The following is a 19,728-nucleotide window of genomic DNA, read 5'->3' on the forward strand; positions in this document are numbered from 1 at the left end:
CATATTTGTTTCTTGTAAGCTTTAACAGGCCATTGAACTGTTACCAGTGATCAGTAATGGTATTTTTTATACAGGATGGAAAATATTTGAACAGGAGTTAGATCACTATGAAACTTGGAGAAATCAGTTCCTTTAGTCTCCTTTTATGTATTGCAAAAGTTTGTAAGACTAATCTAATCAACCCTTCTTACATGATCTTTGTGACTGTGTGTCACTACTGTTGTGTTTTTCTTTTATTTAGAAAATGAGGGTATGGAAATCAGTGTTGGTGTAAGGAAGTATTTAGTTTAGGAAGTTCTGTGGCACGTATCATTATATCTGACCTTTATTTGTTCTGTGTCCACTTCATGCTAGACTATTCTGACCCCATTAATCCAGCAATGAGGATTGGAAAATACTGTTTAAATCCCTTTTTGGGATAGCAATTTTATTGTATTAGTGTTATTTGTAGCTCTGTGTGTGAACTGACTAAACACATACATTGATGATACATGTATTACTATTTAAGGGAAAAGCTTTCTGTATCAAGAAATTTTATTAAACCTTTCTCAATAGGTTGTGAACCTCTTGTATTTGTTTTTTTTTTTTAATAAACGATTTTTAGTCTTTTCCCAGTCATTTTATGCAAGTTTTAATTTTTAATATTTGCTGTCCATCCTTTTTTCTTTAAGCATTTTAAGAAACAGAAGAGGCTGATTCCTGAAAGAACAGTTTGGAAGTACTTTGTTCAGCTTTGCAGTGCCTTGGAACATATGCATTCTCGTCGTGTTATGCATAGAGGTAATACAGGATCAAAGATGATTTGTCTTTACTAAACCTTTTACTATGTGAGAATTAAGCTGGTTGGAATCAATTTTGACAGCTGACACAATGTATGTTTCTGTAACGTTTTATAAGTAATGGAAAACCGTGACAGAAGTTTGTGGTTGTACATTTGTTGTGGTAGGCATTTGTTTGCAGCCATGGCTTGTGATAACCAAGTTTTCAAAAGAAGTGATAGTTCTGTAAGCGATGGAGATGCTGCCACGTGCTACTTGACTTTTCTGGCTCTTATTTTCTGTCCTGTTCTTTTTCTTCTGTATTTGCCCCCTGTCTCACCCAGCTGTTGTTACCTGCCTTCTTGCACAGCCATTTTTTTCCATCTCTTGCTCCTGGTTGTCTTAGAAAAGTATTTGGCTCCCGACATGCCGAATGGTGATGTACAGGCCCTTCTCCCAGTCCCTTATCTACTGGATTATGTGCAGCTCTGAGTGTTTTCTCTAATTGTCTGCTCCTCTCCACTACCACTAACCCTATCTCTGTGTCAGGTACTGTGTCCCAACAGCCCTTGTAGTTGCCAGCTATCTGTCAGGTACTGAACCTCCTTGGCCCATTTTAGACCTCTGTACTGCTGTCTTGTGTGTGTTGTCTTCATTCTACCTTGTAACTCTGAGTCAAGGAAAACAGATCATAGTAGAGCTGCTTCTCAGATGTACAATTTTTTTTTTCTCTTGGAAATCCCTCTGTTTGTGAGTTGTATGTGAGCTGTCTCGTTGGATTCAGGGGGAATTGGATGTCTTAGGTTGGTGGCTTCCTTCTGCTGGGATGCAGAGCTGCCTGAAGGCAGCAGCCCCTTGTTCTCTGCTGGGCTTTGTCATTTGCAGCTGAAAATCTTACACCCTTCAGCAGATCAACTTAGATGCCCCTGCCCCTGTAAACAGGTTTCCCTTGTGATTCTCCTTTTTTTTTTTTTCTTTATGCATTTGTACAGATGCCTGCAAGTGCAAATGATACAAAGAAAAGGACATAAAATTACAGATTCTTTCCATAGGGTACAGGTATCTTCCTTTACTGCTTTTTATGACTAAACTCAAAACCAAAAGGATATTTTAAGTTCCTTAAAATGAAATATTAACTTCGAAGCTTCTGGCAAACCTATGACAAATCTAATGATTCCATGGTTACACACCAAAACCAATGACAATTAAAGCTATTTTCAAGTTTAGCTATGTCTGTGTTGGACTGTTACACAAAGGGTGATCCAAACTCCCAAAAACTAGGTCAGATAGCAGCGTAACATAATTGCTTTTGTATTGTTCTCTAAAGCTTACAAGGTTTTGTAACTCTTTTATTGGGAACCTGAAAACACTGGTGTTTGAAGGGTTATTAACCATTCCTTTCACTCTACCCATATTTATGCAAACTGTAATCCCCTCTTATACAACTGAAGTGATTTTCTTCAAGTTTGGAGCCACAGTGCATTGCACTCGAGCTGAGTATGAGCTAGACTCCCTTCCCAAACAAATAACAGGTCAGTTTATTTAGAAACAGGATAGGTACCTTGTTTAAAAACCATAAAATAAAAGTCTGTGCTGTTGTCTCTAAGGGACTGGATTAAAACTTAAACTGAATATTACTTGTGAAAAATAACTGTCTGGGGTATACATCATTATTTTTCTTTGTTTCTACTTGATTAGCCCGATTCCATTGACGAGTGCAAATAACCATTCTCCTGAGTAAAACTTGCCTTTTTTTTTTTTTCTTTAATGCCTGCTATTAGAGAATCAGTTACCTATTTCAAATGAATAACATCATGTCACTGTGGTTTATGTGAACAGCAAAAGTGATGAAAAATCTTTTACACTGCTTGAAAACATTTCTGTGCTGTTACGTAGACATAGTAAGAGGTTCTGTAGTTCTAATGCAAGACCTTCTATGTAGCTTATATAAAGTAGTAATGAGCTGCCTTATATCTACTGTTTGGCTTTGAGTGTTGGGGTTTGGTTTGGTTTTTTGCTTGGTTTTTTTTGAAAATATTTTCCATGGCTCTTGATTTTCTTGCTTGAGCTATGTTTGTACTATTAAAGTAGCTGAAGTTCTAAATTCCAGACTCATTCTTTCTGAACACCACCATTAAATTTTACCTGTATTAACTGTAAATAAAATCTTCTTTTGGTCTATTATTAGAGCAGTAGCTTTTCTTGTGACCTTACTGTGACTTTTAAATTTAATTTATTTTTCTTTCAGATATAAAGCCAGCAAATGTGTTCATTACAGCTACAGGAGTAGTAAAACTTGGAGACCTTGGACTTGGTCGATTTTTCAGCTCCAAAACAACAGCTGCACATTCTTTAGGTAAGCTTTCTCTGAGGTACAGGTGTTGGACAGGTAGATTTTTTTTTTTACATGTGCCCACTCAAGAGGAGGAAGAAAACAGTTAGATCCAGCTGAAGCTGTTCTTAAACAATAATAAAAATTGGTCATAAAGGTCTTCTTAAATAATAATAATAATAATAATAATAATAATAATAATAATAATAATAATAATAATAATAGTGGTCAGCACCATGGACAAATACAGAAAAGCTGTGAAGTACTCAGGCAATACTTTCAGCACTACAGCTCATTGGGTTTTCCCCCCACTTAGTTTGAATCATTTAATGTACATTTCTGCCTCTGAACAAGTGTTTCCTAAAAATGGTAAAGTAATATTTGCAGTGCTTATGTTAGAACCATTGGAGGACACAAAAAGAATTGTTTTTTTTCAGATGTTGGTGTTTCTAATTAGACTATGCAATAGCAGACTTCCCAGATTAAAATATACCATGTTTATCCTCATCTCTTAATTTAAGTTTTCCCAGTTACCAGTAGAACATGGAAGAAGAGAGGATTGATGTTTGGCATGTTTGTACCATATTTGAGGTGTGGGTGATACCTGTGTTAACAGCTGGAAAAACATTTTAGAAGGGAAACTTTTGATTTTTTTTTTTTACTTCCCTGTGTTCCAAAAAGCCTTTGGTCACTCCTTTGTGCCTTCCTGTTTTTTACCATGTTTGGGGCATACCGGTAGTGGCACAGTCGAAACCAGTAACTGCTGAGATCTTAATAGGACTGAGGTGAGCCTCAGACACAGATGTGCAATCTTGCATTAATAAAAAAAGAGAAAGACGAAGACAGCAAAGTAGTGAGACCAGACTGGAAATGTGCTTGAGTTCCACACTGAAGATCTGATATGAGGACGTGGCAGCGTTTTATCTCAAGTGCTGCTGTTCATGCTGCCCTCATAACCCAGTGGGCATCTCTGGTAGCACTGTGGAGATCAGCTCGTAGTTGGGTCCTGCTACTGTCTGCAAATGGACAAAGGATGTGAAGAGGGAGATGTAAATCATAATCTGTGGATTAGGAGCTCACAAAAAAGGCAGAAGTCCACAGTGAGCGTGGGAGAGTTAGATTTGTGTTCTGAGGCAGAAGTCAGGAAGTTAAAGAGGAACAGACTGCCTCAACTCTGGATTATTTTGGCTTGTGGCAGGGTGGTGGTTGCAAAGACTGAGCTAGAAGTTTAAAAAGCTGAAGACTGAGCCAGAGTTAAAAACAGTGTAAAACCCCCAAGCCATTTAAAGATCCTCTTTTACAGATGAAGAATTGCCCAGGGAGCGGGGGGGGGTGGTGGGAGGATGGCAGCTTTGTTTCTAATGTTGGGTGCTGCATCCTGGTGGAGGAGCTGCTATTTTTTATTTTCTTTTTTCCCTGTCTCCTCTTTTCCCATTTCACTCTTAATTATGATCTAATGTCAGAATTCAGCCTAGGAAGAAGGTTTGTTTCAGCTGTTAACTTAGGCTACAGGGGAGACAGTGACTCTCTGATTTATCATGTCACTAGCAGAGACCACTTCTTAAAATTAATTTCTTCTGCAGTTTCTGATGCTGGTTTTCTTGAAATTTCTTTCGAAGTTGTACCTTTTTATGATTCTATAAACCTTTGGTGCACAAAACCCAGTGAATTACAAACATATGTGCAGCAATTTATACTTGTTTACAGGCTTTATAAAAATTTCAGTAGCAAACTAGATTCAGGCTTTCAGAGATAAAGAAATGTACTAAAATTTTAATTAGGTACAGCTTCTAACTGCTAATTATGAATAATACTGATTTAATTAGAATACTTACCAATGGTCCATTTGAAACAAATGAACTGAGCTGGACAGGGTTCGTTCATATTCTTAACTCTTTCTATACAACCTTATCAAGAGGTAGATTTTTCTATTATGTCAAGTGTATACCTTTTTGAAAATAGGAAATCTTTCTTCCAAAAGTGCAAAGGCAAAGGAGGCATTTAGTATTGTTCATTGCATACAAACATGACAGAATTTCTTGTTTTCGGCAGACTTTATATTAGAAAGGGGAATATGGTTCAACAAAGGCTTCATATTCCTTTCCCTGTGACTGTTAGGGGTTTTTTTGCAGTTGTTTTAATGGCTGAAGGCCAGGCCTTACACTCTTCAGAGACATGGCAGTTCTAAGGCCAGCTCATGGAAACATGCAAACATTCTGTTTTAGCCATTCAGTGGATGTAAAAATAGTCCATATGTCAGTGTTTCAGTTACAAAAAGAATCACTTCAGTTCTCTGCTGTGTTTGTGCTATAAAGCTGCACAGTGTGCTGTCCAGGCAGGCACTGCCACCAGGATGTCAATACCTTCTTGCAGGGCAAAGCAGCAGATCTGCAATCTTCTTAAAATGCTTGAATGCAAAGAATTATCTGTATTGAATTCCGGTGTTTCCTCTTGGTTTGACAAAGTTCTGTCATTTCCATGATGCTGCTGTCCCAAGTACAGAGCTACATTATGAGGGATTTAACTATAAACTCATGCAGGTTGTGGGGAATGTGCATGAAAATATGTGCAAATACTCTCCTTTCCTCCTGTGTGTGGATTTCTAACCCAGCAGAGGGTGTGCTGAGGTGGTGGTGTGCAGCACCATTCTGTGAATAAACTCCACTTTGATACCAAACCCTTCTGAGAACCGGCACCCTTAGTGTACAAAAAGGCTGGCAGGGAAATCTGCAGCAGTTTAATTGCAGTGATCAAAGAAGTTGTATTAAAGCAGATCTTATTTTAGGTACAGAGATCTCTTACAGTAGTTTGAAAGCTGAAGGTAAATTGTTGTGCTGGTACAATGCTCCATTATAAAATAACCCAAGATGTTTATAGGTAGACTTCTGTAGGTAAAATATTTTCATAATGTGGGCTAGGTTGCAGAATTACTTTGGATAAGTGTGGTATTTTAGGTCCTGTATCTGTAGCTGAAGATGAGCCCTTGACTTGGAAGTCTCCTATACCTGTTTAAACATGCACAAAACCCCAAACATTACAGAATCATTAGGGTTGGAAAGGATCTCAGAGGCCCTCAAGCCTAACCTTCAGCATGCCCACTAAACCACATTGTGAAGTGCCATGTCTTAGAGAATTTGTTGTATCAGTGGTTGGCCTTTTTTAAAGCTATAGGCTGATAAACCTCTTCTGAGTCAGCCATTACATTGTTTTGTATGAGTAGATTTAACATTTTCCAGGCAGATTTCTCTCCCAACTTGATAGTATTTAGACCTATTTACTGCATTTCATTCCACTTGTTGATGCACTCAGTTTTTAAGTGGACACACTGTAGCTCAATTGCGGTGTGAATTATGTGTTTATGCAGGTAATAAGATGGATTGTTTATAACTCCCTTCTTCATGATGGATTCTTTGCCTGTGATCCTTCAAATTCAACTTCCTGCTCCCTATTAACCACCATTTCCATTATGTCCATTCCCTCTCCCAATAGCAGAAAGTTTGTGTATAGAATCAACACCTTCTGGATCTACAGTATCTTTAAAGGGAGGGAGCTCCAGAGCAGCAGCATATTCTGAGGAAGCACTCTATTTGACCTCAGCCATTTTAAAGGAGTTTGCTGTTCAGACCTGCAGATTATCAGAGATGTGCAAATGTGGGGAACTGAACACTACAGTTACCAATTTTCTTCTTAAAAAATATAGGCACCTCAATTGGTTATGTCTTTTTCTTGTATTATCCCACTTCTGTATCTTCAGAGGAGTAAATGAAGTCAGGAAGTTGCCAGTCTCTATGCTGTTGGGATGCTGTATTTCACTTAACACAAAAGAACAATCCAGGAAGGAAACATAATGTACAATTGCAAGTGGTAGTTGCTTGCCAGCAGCACAGCAATGTCCCTAGATTGCTCACCCTGTTAAAAGGATCATTGCAGTGCTTTCAGTAGCTCCTGAATGTCAGAATTATGAATCTTTAGTGTCATGTTCTGTTAAAAAACAGCTTACGAGTAGTAATGATGTCTGAATCTTAAAGTTGTTTTTGTGATTCCATGACTAACATAGGTAATTTCAATTCCTTTCACTAGCTGGTCATCAGGGGCTTCTGGCTGCATTGCAGTAAAGGTGTTACGCTAGGCTAAATGCTGTAAAATGGTAACATTTGTTCTTCCTTTTCACTATCATCAATCTTTCACAGTCATATCAGACCCCTAATGTATCAGCAGGCTTCCCAGAGCTACTGGTTAAAATTACCTTTGCTTTTGGTAGACTATGAACCTTCAAACCTCTGTTTTCAGCTGCCCCCTGTGGTTTCTGTGAAGCCTCTTTCTAGCACATTACTCACTGCCAGCTACTTGTGTGATATCTCAGAGCAGCAAAGGCGCTGCTGCTGGAACCAGTGAACAACCAGATTACTATTAAACCTATTTTTTGTTGTTAGATGAGTTCTGCAAACAAAGCATCAGAATATATGAAACCAGTGCATTAATTAATGGATGCAAAATGCAGCTGAAATTTTTCAGAGGTGTCCAAGCTCACAAGTCCTTGGGGTGTTAAAGAAAATAAATGCAACAGGGAAGTAAAACACTAAGGATAATAAAAATATGAAAGCTGTGTTATGCCAAATGTTGTTTAATTACAGTTTCCAATGTTAAGATATCTGTCATTAAACACCCTTTAAAGTACTGCTGTTGATACATTAGAAAACAGGGTTGCTTTGGATATTCTGGTAGTTTTGTTGTTGCAGTCTACCCATCTGCCTGTATATTCTTTCACAGCGAAAAGAACCATTCCTCTTGACCATTCCTCTCTTGAGTGAATACAAACATCCCATGAGACTGTCTCCTGCAGTAATCCAATATTTTGAGTTGCTTTTCCCCAGCCTTTCTCCTTTTAAGCTCTTGATCACTTGCAATCTCAGTTCAGAGCTGCAGTGATTCCTCAGCCCAGCACTGAAGGAGAGGGGCTGCAAAGTCTCTGCTTTTTGGGGGTAGAAGTCCGCCCCAAAATATTTAGTGGGACAGATCCATTGTAGGATACAATCTGGGGACCTCTGTCCTTGCCTACATTACAGAAGTACATTCTCAGTTTATGTGGATTTTCAGTATTGTCTGCTGAGAAGGAGATCAGTTGAAATTATGGGTTACCAGCAGCAGTGGCCTGACCTGAGATAAGGTGGTACAGGGTTTTCCTGTCTGAGCTGGGCCTTTCAAGTAGGAAAGTACTTCTCCCTCCACCTTAACTCCCTAAGAAAGGTAAGGCACCTTGTCAGAGCAAAACCTTTAACGTTTGGAAATGATTAGAGTAAAATTATCTATCCGATAATTTAAAGCTATTAACCTGATTACTCACATGTGGAATTACTTACATATTCACTATATCTCCATTTCTAACATTCACACAGAGATCAATTCTGAATTAGCTTCATATATGCAGAAGTGTAGAAGTGTTACAAGATCTTTGTGTTAAATAAAGTACTATGGGCTTCATACTCTTAATTTTTGTAACTTGTAGTGAGAGTGCTGATTTTAATCTCTGGTGTTGCAAGGTGTTTGGTTTCAAAATAAAATCAACTTACCTTGCATTGACAGAATTCAACTGGTTTTCATCATCAGGATTCAGTGCTTAAGAACATATTCCAAACAAAACTGAAGTAAAATTCTACATAGATCTGTGACTCTTTTTGCTGCTAGGCAGTCATTTTGGGGGATACAGGGAGAAGGTTCAGAAATAATGCACCAAAATTACTACTATCCTTATTTTTCATAACTTCTTTTTTTTTTTTTTTTTTATTGCTCAGCATTTAAGAATGCATCACTCAGATACTTTTTTTTTTTTTGTAATGGCATTTTTTTACAGAGCTGAAACATCTCTCAGAATTTCTCTCTTCCAAGTAATAAAGATGGGCAGAATTTGATTAAAATCAAGAGGAGGGATGTCCTGGAGTGTCCAATGTAAATTAACTCTGGGGCAGTCCTAGTGAATGCTGTGTTTCAAGAGCAGATGTCTCCAGAGCCCACAGCTCTCAGGCAGGATTAAGCTGGGACAGGCACAGGTTTGGGAGCTGAAAAGCCCTCATGGAGTTGAGTCCTGCAGCAAATGGCTGAGTCACTTATGGGAACATCAACGTCTGCTGGGCTAACAGGTTTTCCTGCCTTCATATCTGAAGGTCCTGGATTTCAGGCTCTGTTTGAATTCCAGCTATTATTAGTTTTAAAAGCAGCTTTTTCAGATCTTTATATTCTCAGAAGGAAGAACAGACAACTTTCAAAACAAATAATGAAATTCAACCCATGGAAGAGAATTTCTAGCTGTTGTTTCTAGCCAGTGATAACAGCTTGGAACAGAAGCAGGGATGTGTGTGTGTGTCTAGTATGTTCCTTGGGTTCTCTTCAGGAGAAACTTATTACTTTTGAGCTTCTCTAAAAGCAAAAATTGGAAGTATTCTACAACTGAATAGTTTTGGTAATTAGGTATCAGTAGTGAAAATAAAGCTGTATTGGATGAAACAGATATCTAATTCATGTATTTCTGTCAAACTGAAGTGTCATAAGTAAGACTTGAAATTATATGTGTAGCAAAACGAGAAATAGAAGATGAAAAATATTTTTCAATCTGGAAAACTGTAATTTTACTAATGTGTAACAACAGAAATTTTCATTCAAAAATACTTTTGTGTTCATTGCAGTTGGTACACCTTATTATATGTCTCCAGAGAGGATACATGAAAATGGTTACAACTTCAAATCTGACATCTGGTCCCTAGGCTGTCTGCTGTATGAGGTAATATTGATATGTACAGTGAACTTAATAACACTCTTGTACTTCCCCCTTCCCCCCCACTCCCCTTACATAACTTCAGTGTATGGAATACTTTTACATGTGTAAAAGTTACATGTTACTTGAGACTTGCCTTTTGCTTGGCTTGCTACCAAGATCTTGCAGCAATTTGGTGAAGATTGGGCTTAACTGAAGGATTAATAAATGAATATAAATGAAGGATTAATTAAATGAACTGAAGGATTAATAAATGAATAATAGCAAGCACATATAAAATTGTTCTACGTGTGTTCATGATAGATTCTTTGCAGTAAGTTACTTTTATACAAATTGCTTATTTTTATAAATATTCTTATTTTTATAAATATTTAAAACCTAAGTAAAACAATAGAAAATGTTCAGTTATTACTCCTAGCTTGGGTTATCTCTCAAGATAATGAATTCTGCTGCACAGACATATGTAACTTTTCTATTTTTGTACAGTTGGTTAAACTGCAATTAGTTTTTGATTTCTGTATTTCTACATTTAGGATTGGTAGGTGACACATAATTTTAAATAATATTATATTCTGAGAAAACAAAGATACAGGGCAAATTGAAATTGAGGCAGATGAAGGTGTTAAAAACAGGTAGGCTTCCAAGGCAGTTATGTCTTCAAAGATCTTTGCATATCATTTCTTGATCCAAAAAATGAACACTTGTGTTGAAGGATGCTGGAAAAAAATTTGGTTCAATGGCAGTGAAGTCTTCCTAGTCGTCTTCCAGGTAAAAACTCATAAACTCAAGCCATATACTTGTTGTTTACCTAAAAGCCACCTGCGTCAGTGAGTCGGCAGAACTCATTTAACACAGACTCAACAGTATCAGCACCTCCTGTTTTAGGATTTTGTAGAAGACACTGTCAGCCTGTTAAAATTGAATTACTACTAGTGAGTTGTCTCCAGTAATATTCATTTACTTTCTACCACTGACATGCTGCTTTGAATATTAAGAGCAAATAGCTCTATTGCAATTCTGCAGTTTGCAGATCTACATATAGCTGTTGCTTCTAAACCTTGGTGATGATTCATAGGAATGATGTCTTGTAGCTGATAGCATTTAGAAGTTTAAATTCTGAACTAAAACTTAATCCTGTATTGGAATTCCTCAGTGCTGACCATGGCAGCTGCCATTGGTTTCAGTGCTGTGCACACTTGCACAAGCCCAAAGATAACACAAAGGTAGATGAACATTTTTCAGTATTACTGCTTCTTTGCCACTCATTGGTTTTCCTTAGTAATTTTTAAATCTGGAAGCAAACAAATAAAAACTTTGAATAAGTAATTGTTATGTAAAAAAACATGGTTTAAGGTTAATTTTTCTTTTATGTTATATGAAATTAAATTGCTGGACAGAAATCAGTAGCACTTTTCTGAAGATTTTTTTTTTTTTAAGCTTCCTGCCTTCGTGCTGGTACAGTATATTAAACATCTGTGTGAATATTACATTTTTCTTTGATCTGGTAAATAATTTCAAAATAGCTAAATATCTTAATTCCGTTGATTAACCAGCATCTTGAAATACCATTCTCCTTTGATTTAGTTTAGAAGTTTTACCGGGATGGTATTTAAGTTGGTATGATGGTGTTTGTTTTCCTTATTGTAAATATAAAATAATTATTAGGATCCTTATTTTTGATATATAGCTACGGTATATGGCAGTGTCTTCAATTATAGCTTTTAATTTTTTTTAGAGGTGCATTTATCCCATTTAGTTAATTCTTCAACATACCAGATGTTTGTGATGGGTTTTCATATGTTGTTGTGGAGCTTTTCATAGAACATTGAAGTGTAATTTTGAAATTTTAGTTATAGCAAACTCAAAATACATGCTCAGCATTTTTCTCAGTATTATTATTTTCTTTAAATTATTTGAAAGTGGTTACTTGATGTTCTTCCAAGACTTGTGTGGACTAATGCATCGTATTCTCTTTATCTGCAGTTTTGCGCTTGGCGTCTTTTTGTGATATGTCCATTGCCTGTGTTTGAGCATGTTTTATGATGTTGATTTGATGGTGATATGTGCTCATATGTACTCTGGATTGTCTCCAGATTAATAGGAGAAAAGCTGTGGCAGATTTATCACATCTCAAGAAATGCTTAATTGCTGCTAAACTCTCTTCGGTTATGTTTTAATTTTAGACTAACTTGTTATAATGTGTGTTGTTTTTAAAAATTATTATTTCTAACACATATTACAATGTATTATTCAATGCTGTGTGACCAGTAAGATTTTTAGAAGTGTGTTTTAAAGTCTGAATTTTTTAGAGCCCCAGGTATTTCTGAAGCCTCAAAAACACCACCTCTGGAGTTTTAATTGATATGCAACAAAGTAGACTTTACTAATTAAAATCAAGATGCTGTGCTTTTGCTACACGGACCTTTACATGGAAAAGTAGGTCTTACACATTTCCTTTTATTGTTCAGCGTAGCAATTGCATCCTTACAGGGTTGTAGGTTGGTGGCTTACAGTTCAAAAAAAAAAAAAAAAAAGAAAGGGGAAAAAAAAAAAAGAGAGCGAGCTGCCACCAGCCCTGAAGACAGACAGTGGGCTTTCGTCCCTCAGACACCCCCAGAATACTAATCAGGAAAGTCAGACCCTGGAGGTCAGGGAGCAAGTCAATCATTCTAGTGATCGTCTCAGTGTGGAGGATCAAATTAGCCTGAAAAATTCAACTGCTGGGAGGAGAGGGCGAGCAGCTGTCAGGGGCAGCAGCGAGATGCACTAATGAACCAGATGAATAGTGCAAAAGCTTGAAAATAAAAACAGGACAGTTGACATTTTTCATCTGTCAAAGCAGGAGATGCATGAAAATATAGTATTCCTGTTTTAACTCCTTAGGGGACATTCAGAAATTTTTTTAACACTCGGCAGCATTCAAACAAAAGTACTTTTTAATGAACACCTAGAGTACGAAAATGAGTATCTGTGCATTTATTTAGAATTTCTGCATGTGTACAGACCCTGCAGTTGATTTTTCTTTTTTTCCTCCCTTCTTTTCTTTTATGGTCTTTAGCTTGCATTTTTAACATTCTTTTTAAGGTAAGAGGCAATGTCATGTAAATCCAAAAATTAACGTTATTTTGGTAATACAGTTACAGAATTTTTGGGAGGAGTTTAGGATGGAACTGTAGCATGATATTTGTCTTGGGAGCTTTACAATTTTTTTATTCTTACTTGAAGGTAATATGAAAAAGTACTGAACTATATGAGAGCATTTTAATCAGATACAAAGTAAATGTAAGAGAATTTTGGTGATTTTCTTCATACATTTCCCTCAGTGATATTGGTGCTTAGACACGAAAGAGTTAAACTGCTATCTGGAAGACCACAAGACAGATGAGAGCCATTTTCAGCTTGTCCTGTCCCTGCTGAAGCTCACTGAGTAGCACAGCATGGACTAGCGTGTTTCACACACACTCTGCCTGTCTGGGGAATGTACACATTGTCCTTCCAAAATCAAACTTATTAGCACATGTAGAAAAGGGTGACTGACTTTGGGGCAGCTCTGCACTCAGAGCAGCATTCAGGCTGCTGCAGTTAAAAGATTTCGAAGGTTTTGAACGGAAAGGAGAGATTTTAAATGAATTTTTACATTTCTAATGCAGCTAACCATAGCATTTGTTTCCACCTTAAGTGTCAAGTTGCAACATTGTCTGGAAATAAAGGATAGGTTTAATAATGCTGGTTTTAAGCTGTCATTTATATAAATGCTCTGCAACAGACTTTCTCATTTTTGTATTTTAATTGTAAATTATAGCCAAGGGTGCCAGTTTGGGACTTCTGATGAAGTTTGGGGGGTTTTTCTTAAGTATCTTTTTGAATAACATCCTGAACTATGAAGTTTTTGGGTCTGGGTTGTTTTGGTTTTTTTTTTTTTTTTTTTTTTTTTTTTTGAAAGTATAGATGATAGTGTTTTCTTGTTTTAAAAAACCCCCATCTGTATGGCAGTCTAGTGTCATGGCTGTGGAAGGTTACAAAATCTCCTACTGCTGTTACCCAGCATTTTCTACACCCTGCATTGCTTTGGGTCAGATAATGTTTTCATATAAGTCATGTTTTCTTCCAAAATGTTTTCAAAGGAAAAGTATGTTTTCGGGTTTTTTTGGTCTCCCTTGTGGTGCAAGGACCCTCCACACTCACGGCACTACTGGGTTTTTCTTCATACTCTCTTAATAAAACCCTAATGGTGTGCAATTCAAATATTGCAGTGCAAGGACTGTGACAGCTGTGATTATATGACATAGAACAAGTACACACACTGGTTACAGTAATAATTTTGGAACTTCTGTTTTTAGCTCTGCAACACATTATCTAAGCAGGAAATACAAAGTCATTAAGAATCACTTGATTTGTTAGTATTACAGATTTTACGACAAAATAGGTTTACTTAAAAACACAAAAGAAAACTGTGCATTTTCTTTAAACAGATGGCTGCGCTGCAGAGTCCCTTTTATGGTGATAAAATGAACTTGTACTCTCTGTGCAAGAAGATAGAACAGTGTGACTACCCACCTCTCCCTTCAGATCACTATTCAGAGGAAGTAAGTAATTTTCCTTTTCATGGGCTGGATCCTCAGTTTATGTAAGCTGGCACGCTTCCAGGGAAATAAATGAACTTGTGTGATTTTATGTTATTTGCAGATTATGCCCATAAGTGTTTGCTTGTTGAACTCACTCAAATGTTCCTGTCAAAACAAGTCTCTTATATGATTTATATTTGAGAGTATTAATGATGGAAACGTCACGCTGTTAGATTCTTAATTTCATTGGGCTTCCTTGCAAGTATGACAGAATACTTTCCCAGAATGCACAATGATGTATGTTCCACATGCCAAAATGGGAGTCTTACATCTATAGTATGCTTTTCTAAAAGCACAACAAGTTTATGTTGCACAGTAAATTAGTACACTGGCCTTGGTTCTCTAGGGGCCTGCATTAAAATAGATATAATGTAACTCACTAGTAAAAATGAATTGTTTAGTTCCCATTTGTCTGCATTATAAAACTGCAGTGTGCTGTTCAATACAGTTGAATGGCAGTTCTTTTGCAAGAAAGAGTGGTTCTTGACAACACTAATAGTAGATTTCAGAGAAGTATAGGCAGACATAATATAATTGAATTTGAGCAATATACTCATGCATATCGCAACAGTGTTTGTTTTACGTTGATAGGTAACAGTTCTTACTGTTATTAGTGCATTTAAGGGGGAATATTTTTTTTTAGCTATGAAATGAAAAGAAACTAAACAAAATAAATATCTTTCTTAGTGTAACAGAATGGAAAAATATAAATGCTTGCTTGTTGATGTTCTGAGATGCCAGTTTTGAAGCACTTTCCCACTTTGAAAAGAACAGGGCAAACTGATAGAAGCTGTAAACCAAAGAACAAGTATTAGTAACCAATTCTAGTTGAGTTGAACCTACATGAATTTAAGATTACTTTGAAAAAGCAAATAAACATAAAGCATTATACAATTTCATTTATAGAGTAGGAATTTCTAATTCTGAACCCTAAATTTTCTTGCGTTCAAAGACAGTGATTGGACTGTTAATAAAAGATTACTGCTCAGTGTTTTGTTTTGTATTTATAGTGACAATTTTTCCCCTTTTATGAAACAAACTGGACTTAAAAAGATAATTGGGTGATGTTACAAAGGATGAAATAACAATCTATTGTGTAATTTATACACTATACCTCTTTGTGGGTTTTCCAATTAGTTATTTTACCTTGGCCGTTTTTAATTATTATTTATTGTAGACTATAAATATGGCAGTTCATATAACCAACTTCAGAACTGGAGGCCTAGAAATACAGTAGGGTGTGAACAATAATGCAAAATGATAGCAAGAATGTCAGGGGCCGTTCTTTGTTGTGTCATTCATGCTGTCTTCCTTTTTCCATGAAGCGCATGAATATTTCACATATCTGCATCCTCATCCTCTATTCTTCTTGACTAATTTTCAGACTGTCTGAATTTGCATTTCACATGGTAGCTGATTAGGAGATGCCGAGTGCAGCAGCGAAGCCTCAGCAGGCGGTTTCCATGGTGACCTTCAGCAGGATTTTAATGATGATACCACTAGTGGTTCGTTGAAGTTGGCCTGCCTGCAGGGCTACTTCGCTGCAGCTAAGTGTGAAGTTGGAGATGTGGATTCCCAGCCAAGGGGCAGATATCAAAGCCTGGCCCAGATAGAAGGTCTTAAAGTTTGGATGGGGAAAGAGATTCCACCCTTTCCTTACATCTGTACAGTTTCTCGTGTTGCAAACAGATGCAAAGCACAACATGTTACGCTTCTGTTTATTTCAAAGCAGTCGTACTTGTGCACGGTGGATAAACCAGTTACTTGCAAAATACATATAAGTTACTTTAAAAGATAATGAGAGAATCAGAGCTATTATAGGTATCAAGATAAGTAAGAAAATAGTTACTTAAAAGAAGTCATCAGCTATGGAAACTGTAATGGGAACATTGTTATGATATGAAGACTTGTGCCTTCACTAAGGTACGTGGAAAACACACACATTTATTAGCTATTGCACCAAAATAGACCCTTTTTTACTTGTGTGAAAAAATACACTGCTGGCAAAAATTCTGAAGAAGACAAACAAGTGGTATCTGTCATATTAGGATACTGTCCTAAACGTTTCACCTGTACTGGAAATATAAATGTCAAACCAGGTCAGAAGCACACTCAGTGATCAGTAAAGATCAGGGTTCACTGATCAGTAAAGCCCACTTCATTTTTTATGACAAAGAAAAATTTCACTCAGTGTTGATCTCTGCATCCTTTAATATAGGAGTGTAAATACTTTTATTACAAAATACAAGACAGGCGCTTTTCTGAGAAACTTTTTGTAAGTAAATTTTAGTGAGTTTTAAGATGTGACATTTTTTCTAAATTTTAAATCCTCTTTAAGACCAACCTATTAGTAATGTATCACATCTGTGTAATTAGAGAATAGTGTGACAGAAAGATGCACCTTTAGATGGACAGATGGGTAATTTTTTTAGAAAACCTTTGATTAGAAATTCTAATAGTCTAAGATGCGTTTTCACAAACTATTGCTTCAGTGGTAGAGACACAAGCCAAGATTTTCAGATGCTTAATAACTTTGGATATATCAATTTTTTAATATATGTTAAAAACATCTGGTATTCAGAGTGAGTATTCAGCATTTACTGAAAGCTGTTCTGCTTTAGAGAATTCAAAGCTGGGGCTCCCTTTCCACCCCCAATCAATACTCTTAAAATCTTCTCAGCCAATATTAATATAACATTGCTTTCATGACTAAGTTTTAAAATCTTCACTTTGATTGAGGTGCATTTCTTCTAAAGTCCATTGGCAAACCTCCTACCCAGATGTGACAGCTGAATGAGCCAGGAGGTTCATGATGATGGTGTTAGTTGCCAGCAGAAGGTCTTGAGAAAAGCACTCAGAGAAGGCTTCAAGAAGGTCTCCTATTCAGACCAAGAATAATCTTGTGGGGTTTTTTCGTACAAAATTCCCTATATGAAAATTTTTTTTCAGCTAGCTAGTAATGCCGAGTACTTGCCTGTCATATTTCTGTCTTTCCCTCTCCTCCTGACTTGTGTGATAATTATTTATTTCATAGCTGAAAAACCTGCTAAAGAAAGTGTGTCCCGCTGCTCCAATGTCAGGCTAAGCTCCAGGCAAAAGACAGTCACTGTGCTAAGTGTGCAGAGGAGGTTAAGAACAGTAAGCAGCCAAAGAAGTTTGCAGCTTGGGGATGCAACAGGAGGTCCCTCTAGTTCAGTCATAAGTCTGCTCTGCCTGTTGGACAGTCTGTGCCAGGTAATAAAAAATTTCTCCCATCTCTAATGATAGTCTGACTTTAGAATCCCAGTGCCTCTTCCCATGATACTGGTGAGCTTTTTTGATACATTGAAAATTTTATTAATACTAGAGGGACTGACAAATGGATTTTAGGTTTATTGAAATGGATATTCCTGTAGGAGTAAAGGAATAGTGCTAATATCCAAGTATTAGTATCCAGCGTGGTCCCGGTTTCAGTCCCAAAAGACTGTCTTTCCATGTAACTGTTTTCATCGTGTACAGCAAAATTTATTCACCTTCTTCCAAGGGTTTGCCGTTCGATTACAAAGCTCAAAAGAGCTCAAGGATTTTGAAGTTACTCAGGAATATGCACTATTGTTGTGCACTGTCCCAAGCATAGTCAGCTCAGCATTCTGACCTTACTGAGTGAGATTCTGGACTCCCCAGGGGAAGAGGGGGACAGAGATTTTGCAGTAATTGCAGTGACTACCATTTTAAGAGGTCTGTGACCCTGTGGTTTATTTTATTACAGTAATAGTGAAGGTTTGTCACTAATGGAGCTCACCACTTCCATTGGGAAGAGAATTTCTGAGTAAACTGATTCTTGTATATTTTTTCTTGCATTCTAATAATGGTAGCTGTGTATGCATTTTAGGGAGAGTAAAAAATAAGAAGCTGTAAAAAGCCACCAGTCAATACACCATGTGGGTGAATGATTTTTTTTTTCCAAGTGTGTCTACAGGGATTAATAGGACCTAAAGTCTTACATGTACTTTTGAGTAATGATGCCATTTTGCTACACTGTCTTTCTGAGCAATGAATCTTCTTGACCACTTTATTGAAGCTTGGAATTATAATCTTCTGTAGCAAGTGCAAAAGTAACTCTGAAGGAAGGCTTACTGTTTAGTGACTTAACAAGCAGTTTGAGTCTGAAATGGGGTTTTAGATTGAACATTCAGTTTAGAAATCTGAGAGAAGAATTAAAAAGACATGAAGTAGTCTGTTGGAGGTAAACAAAGCTTCTCATGTGCTTCACAGGTTAAGTTGCTTGAAGATCTGTTTCTGCTGTTCTACATGCAGTAAAGTTATTGATAAACAACTGGGAAAAACAGGAGAAAGAATGCTTTGCTTTCCCTCTGATGCAAGCTTTATAGATTTCAGTCCCTCAAAGATGCTTAAAAAGACTATTTACTGTATGCAGTACAGATGGAAGTCTTCACAGAGAAAGAGAAATGTATACGTTCAAGATTAGGTGTTGTATATTGCAGATAAATTACACCTGTATTCTCCTCACAAAATGTTTGCTTATTTGACGCTAATTTCAGGCTTGGTGGTTTTGGATGTTCCTCAGTCTTTCCTGTTTTCTGTGCAGGCTGTCTGAGGTGTTAAGTAGCAAGCTGCTCATCCCTGCTAATACACTGTACTGTGCCTCTTGCTTACACTGTGTCCCACCTGCTTCTTCTGCAGGAGACTGTTGTGCTTTGCATGTTTGTATTACATGCTGGCAATTATTATTTCTTACAGTAGCTAATGATTTCCATCATTCTGTTCTTCAAATGTTTGTGAGTTATTACAGGCTAATACTTTTTCTTTTCACTGGCATTGTATTTTATTTATTGACTGCCAGAAGCAGTATGATGGCTTTTATAACTACATTAGTCAGAATGTTATTTAAGATATTTAAGATTCAAATAGCAAGTCTGTTACAGATTATTTTGATTTAATATGTTTCTTTTCAATTCAGCAAACTGACCACTACCTTCAGAATTAATGGTCTCATTTTTAAATATTAAGCTGTTTTTGCCAGGGAATAGGGATGTCTAGTGACGTAGATTTTGTGTTGTTAAGTACAAAATCCCTGTACATTGTGTGCAGTTTATCTGCAAGGGCTAATGGACAAAGCTTTATATAGTGCTGTGCAATGCTTCTTCCTTAACTTCAGGAATTACTGTTTCCATGCATTTAAATTAATCTTTTGAAAAGTGAAAGGAGTAGAATTATAATTTAAAATCCTTCTTGGTCTTTTTA

General features: G+C 36.8%; 1 protein-coding gene across 5 annotated transcripts in view; it reads left to right on the forward strand.

The window, feature by feature from the left end:
• Positions 1-19,728, forward strand: part of NEK7 (NIMA related kinase 7) — a 65,836-nt gene that overhangs the window by 37,763 nt on the left and 8,345 nt on the right. For 2 of the 5 annotated variants that reach the window (XM_064664471.1, XM_064664472.1), the window contains exons 6-9: positions 672-780; positions 3,007-3,114; positions 9,771-9,865; positions 14,332-14,445. In XM_064664471.1, coding sequence (XP_064520541.1) covers positions 672-780; positions 3,007-3,114; positions 9,771-9,865; positions 14,332-14,445 — 426 coding nt within the window. Of the gene's footprint in view, positions 1-671; positions 781-3,006; positions 3,115-9,770; positions 9,866-12,917; positions 12,944-14,331; positions 14,446-17,518; positions 17,671-19,728 lie in introns of those variants that run through there. The other 3 variants (XR_010432679.1, XR_010432678.1, XM_064664473.1) reach the window with 3 other exon arrangements.

Source organism: Pseudopipra pipra, chromosome 9, assembly GCF_036250125.1.
Source record: "Pseudopipra pipra isolate bDixPip1 chromosome 9, bDixPip1.hap1, whole genome shotgun sequence".
Classification (NCBI taxonomy): Eukaryota; Metazoa; Chordata; class Aves; order Passeriformes; family Pipridae; genus Pseudopipra; species Pseudopipra pipra.